General features: G+C 50.3%; 1 protein-coding gene across 1 annotated transcript; it reads right to left on the bottom strand.

The window, feature by feature from the left end:
* Nucleotides 1–419: 419 nt before the first annotated feature.
* LOC123108113 (probable lactoylglutathione lyase, chloroplastic) lies at nt 420–3,408 on the bottom strand. Its single transcript, XM_044529965.1, has 10 exons — nt 3,178–3,408; nt 2,585–2,733; nt 2,294–2,477; nt 2,082–2,206; nt 1,888–1,952; nt 1,547–1,759; nt 1,405–1,452; nt 1,128–1,235; nt 891–1,031; nt 420–804 (listed from the first exon to the last, which is right to left on the bottom strand). The coding sequence occupies exons 2-10, from the start codon at nt 2,643–2,645 to the stop codon at nt 748–750; spliced, it is 1,002 nt and encodes a 333-aa protein (XP_044385900.1). The 5' UTR covers nt 2,646–2,733; nt 3,178–3,408; the 3' UTR covers nt 420–747.
* Nucleotides 3,409–4,547: the final 1,139 nt, after the last annotated feature.

The raw sequence follows: 4,547 nt of genomic DNA on the forward strand, positions 1-4,547 counted from the left end.
TTTCATAAAATGGTTTTATGTTCAATCCACTAGAAACACGCCAAGCAATCTCGTTGTTCACCAATGCGGTGTACTCACCTTCTTTATATACTTCTTCTCCACCAAACAACCACGAACAACTAGAGTAAACCGAACATGCTAATGAGGTAGGTAATGTATATTTACCATATGAGCTTCAATTTTTTATTTGATTAGTATTTTCCTAATTGCGCCGCTTGCATTTTTAATAAATGCTAAGTTTCATTGCCTACGACCAACAAAACAAAAACATTTCTTGCCCCATGGTTGCTCAACTTCTACTACAGCCGAGAAATGTTCTTGAATGCAATCCCTTTTCTTTGATGCAAGATTATATCTACAACGAGTGCGACTACATACATCTACATGTATATATTGTAAAGCAGTCTGACGACTTCAAATTTCTTTGCAACATTTCCAAATTTGTGTTGCTCATTTTATGGATACAGTGCTAGCAATGCGCCCATCGTGTTCTTTGACTATGGATCATATTATATTTTTTACGGTCTAGACGAACTACAGTGTTTTGAATTTACATTTCAAACCCGCTCATACTTCCCATCAAAACTTAACTTATCCAAAGGAAATGACATCTATAAAATCAGAGTTGGTTCTCGATGTCCTCTACTTTATTTGTTTTTAGGATTAAAATCCTCCCAAAGTCTATGCACTCATGTTTACGTCGATGGTAAATATCAAAGAGTCAACGTTTACATTTCTTCGGCAAAGTCAATGGTGCGCATGACCACCCAATTCTTTGGCGAAGTCAATGTTGTCAACAAATACCTGCATGCCACATAGACATATTTGAGTCTCAGCTCGGCGAGTAATAATTGGCTGAAGATTAGAATGATGGGAGCAAGGTAATATACCGTTTTCCACCCATCAGGGTCAAGCACAGAGGTGATCTTGGTGCCGATCCCTGGCAAGGGACCTGGCTCCCGCACCACTTGCCCTCCGGACAGCTTCACCACCTCGGCTGTCTTGTAGACATTGTCGGTGCCTGTCGCGATCTGTTAAAAACCAACATACCGAGAGCTTAGCGACGTAACAACAATGGTTCCAATCATCTGCGAATTGCAAAGGCAATGGAGATAATCCATCCATACCTGACCATAGGCTTTCCCCTTGTCATATTTAGCGACACCGTACTTGTAGGTCAGCTCCAGAACTGCATTCCGGTCTTCGGGCCCGTACCCCATCACCGCCACCGTATACTGCGTAAGAGTTTAATGCATCACGCTCTACAAGAAATTAGATACTTCATCTGATCCATATTAATTGTCGCTGATTTAGTATACTACTATTCTTTTAGTATAAAGTTATACTAAATCAATGACAATTAATTTGGATTGGAGGGAGTAGTAGATTGAGCAGAGTGATCACCTTGTTTCTAGGGTTGTCTCGCTTCCGGAGTAGTTCCATACCATAAGCCTGCAATTTGGCGACAACAAGTCACTCTGGTGATCTTTGAGATACAATAAGCCATGGAACTGCAATGAACATCAAGCACTTTTGAGCTGCCTACCTTCTCGTAGAAGCTTATGGCTCGGTCGAGGTCGCCGACACGAAGCATCACCTGGCATAGTGGCTCTCGAGTCCCTGGCCTCTCAAGGATCTCAAATTTGTAGCCATCAGGGTCTTCGATGAACGCGATCACGGTCTTGCCACCCTTGACAGTGCCATACTCCTTTGTCACCTTGCCTCCCTTTGCTCTTATGATTTTAACCGTTTTTGCCACCTGTTGTGACCAATCATCAAGTTCAAGGCACGTCACATTAGTGTTAACAGAGCACCATACCTCATTCTTAAGAAAACCAGAGCACCATAGTTGTTACAAAACAATTTGCAAGGGAAATGGTGCCTTACATCATCGGTTGCGATGCCGAAATGACCAAACCCCGCCCCGATATCGTACTTGTCGACCCCGTAGTCTGCAGACGAATCGCCAGGTCGACGTTAGCAACGATAAAATTACAACGAGAATGTGCTTATACTGTATCTGTATCTTTGTTGAAGAAAAAAAAGTGCTTATGCTGTATGGCGTGTAAGTAAGAAGTAACTGTAGGTGAGCTCGACGACGAAATGGGCGTCCTCGCGGCCGTATCCGAGGAAAGCATTGGTGTACTTCTCTTCGGGTATGTCGCGCTTCCTCAGCAGCTTCATGCCCAGGCATTCCGTATAGAACCTGCAATCATTGGGCACGTCAGAATCCTCTGCTGAAGAACGAACGAGACCGGTGTTGCATTGCAGCTACTACGGCCTGCGCGCTGACTTGATGGTTTTGTGGATGTCGCCGACGCGGTAGACGACGTGGAGGAGCCTCCGGTGGTCCTTCTTGGCCCAGGCGAAGGCCTCCTCTTTGCTACAGAAGGTGGCATTAGCCTGCGCGGCCTCTGCGGAGGCGCGGAGCTTGGGCGCGCCGCTCGTGCTCAGCCTGCTCGGCTCGGACCGCAGCGCTATTCCGAGAAGAGAAGAAGCAGCAACGAATGAATGAAATCAACCAAATACAATGCTCATTTTGTTGCTGTTGTCGGCTGGTGTGGAAGAAGGAACATGAGCTTACCTGCAGCGGTGGAGAGGAGCATGAGGGCGGCGCACGCGACGGCGCCACGGCTGACCCTCATCGTCGTCGGCGCGTGACGCTGGGCCGTCGACCGATGTGCTTGCGTGCGCTGTCGTGGCTGGCGCTTTCTTGCTATCGCCCAATTTCCCCTGTGTTTTTTTTATGTATTAAGTAATATTTTTCTGTTAAATTAAAAAAATGCTGAACATGCTACTCGGCTCTAGCAGGCGGGGCCCACGCATCACATCTCGAAACCAACATGCAGTGAAGCAGCAAAAGCTAACCAGACCACCAGCGAGCACAGCACTGAGCAGTGGCCAGTGGCACTACTACTACACACGGACACGGGATTGAGCAGCAGAAACACGGGATGCGCTAAATCCTACCTCGCCGACTGACGAAAACAGCTGAAGAACTCGAGAACCACAAGCAGCACTGGCGCCGCGGCCAACCTTGCGCAAACTCACGCGAGAGTACTACAAAGTTATGAGAAGACAAGGTAGCGGCGGAGGACTGGATGGAGCGGGATAGAGGGCGGGAGCGCCGCATAGATTTGGCGCGGGGCGGTGAGGGGAGAGGAGAGGGGAGCTGACCTGCGGCGAGCGGGCGGAGGGAGCCGGTTGGAGTCGGCGTGGCCGTGGGGAAGGAAGGAGGGTGTCGCAGAGTGTGGGGAGATCCAAGCAAGGGTTAGCACTTAGCAGCAACAACGACAACAAATGCGCTACGGCCTACGGGTGGATGCCGAAAGGAGGCAGGGTGGGTGCACGTAGGCTGGCGGGAGGAGCGCACCCAAAATATCCACCTGCCCGCCCTTTGCCGACTTGCCGGCCCGCGTCGACGTGTAAGATTACACGGCCGCGGCAAGGAGGTGGTGGCCCTGCGGGATCCGTCTGTATCCTTCGAGTGCGATATAGGTCCCTTCTCACATGTGTGCCCGCCTAACTTTTTTGCTTTCTCTTTTTAAAAAACGAAGCGAAAAGATTTGCACCGCCTCCAAAACTTAGCGGTCCAAAATCGAAGATGTAAAAATTGAACCGCCAAAAAATGCGTTTTGAAACTCCAAAAAAAGCTCAACTCCAACAGATGATCCAAATTGATGATTCAAAAAAGCAACTCCAATAGATGGTCAAAAATAAAGATGTAAATTTCTTAAAACGACAAACCACTACATTCAACATAGTTCAAACATCAAATTCAACATAGTTTCATACATGAACTTCAACTACTACTTATTCAAACTACTAGATAAACTACTCCTCATCGTCGGAGCTGCGGAACTGCGCCCAGAACTCCTCCTTCTCCGGGTCGTCGCACCCCTCCTCCTCCTCGAAGTCTGCCCAGTCCTCCTCGAAAGAGGACTCAATGGGGATCACCGTAGAGGGACCGGCCTCGTCCTCCTTCGCCCCCTTCTTCTTCTGCTCTGTCTCACGCTTCTAGTAGTACTCCAGCTCGGCCTGGACGTACTTCGGATGCTCCCGATTAAACCTCGCCATCGCCTCCTCCTCGGCCTCCTCGGCACTGACGACAACCGACGGCTTCTTCGTCGTCTTCTTCTTCATCGGGATCTCCTTCATCTTGATGCCTTGCGGCACAAGCATCTCCGCTTCCGCCCGACTCTCGATCTCTGGGAAGTTGAGGTGCTCCTGAGGCCTCTCGGCACGCCACACCGCCGCGTCGTAGGCACGCGTGGCCTCGTGGGCAGAGGGGTACGTGCCGATCCACCAACGCCTCTCGGCGTCGGAGAACTCCACTCCGAAGTTACCGGAGGGCTTCTGCCTCACGCCGAAGAAGCCCGACTTGCCCTTTGACGTCTTCTTCGGCGCTATCGGAGAGCGGTGAGAGCGGTGGAGCGGCGGTGGCGTGCGGCCGGGGCGGTGGCGGACGGAGCTAGGCGGGCCGGTGGCGGACGGAGGCGGGCCGGGTCGGAGCTATGGCAAGCGGGTCGGGGCCGGGCGGAGCTGCG

This window comes from Triticum aestivum, chromosome 5A, assembly GCF_018294505.1.
Source record: "Triticum aestivum cultivar Chinese Spring chromosome 5A, IWGSC CS RefSeq v2.1, whole genome shotgun sequence".
Lineage (NCBI taxonomy): Eukaryota > Viridiplantae > Streptophyta > Magnoliopsida > Poales > Poaceae > Triticum > Triticum aestivum.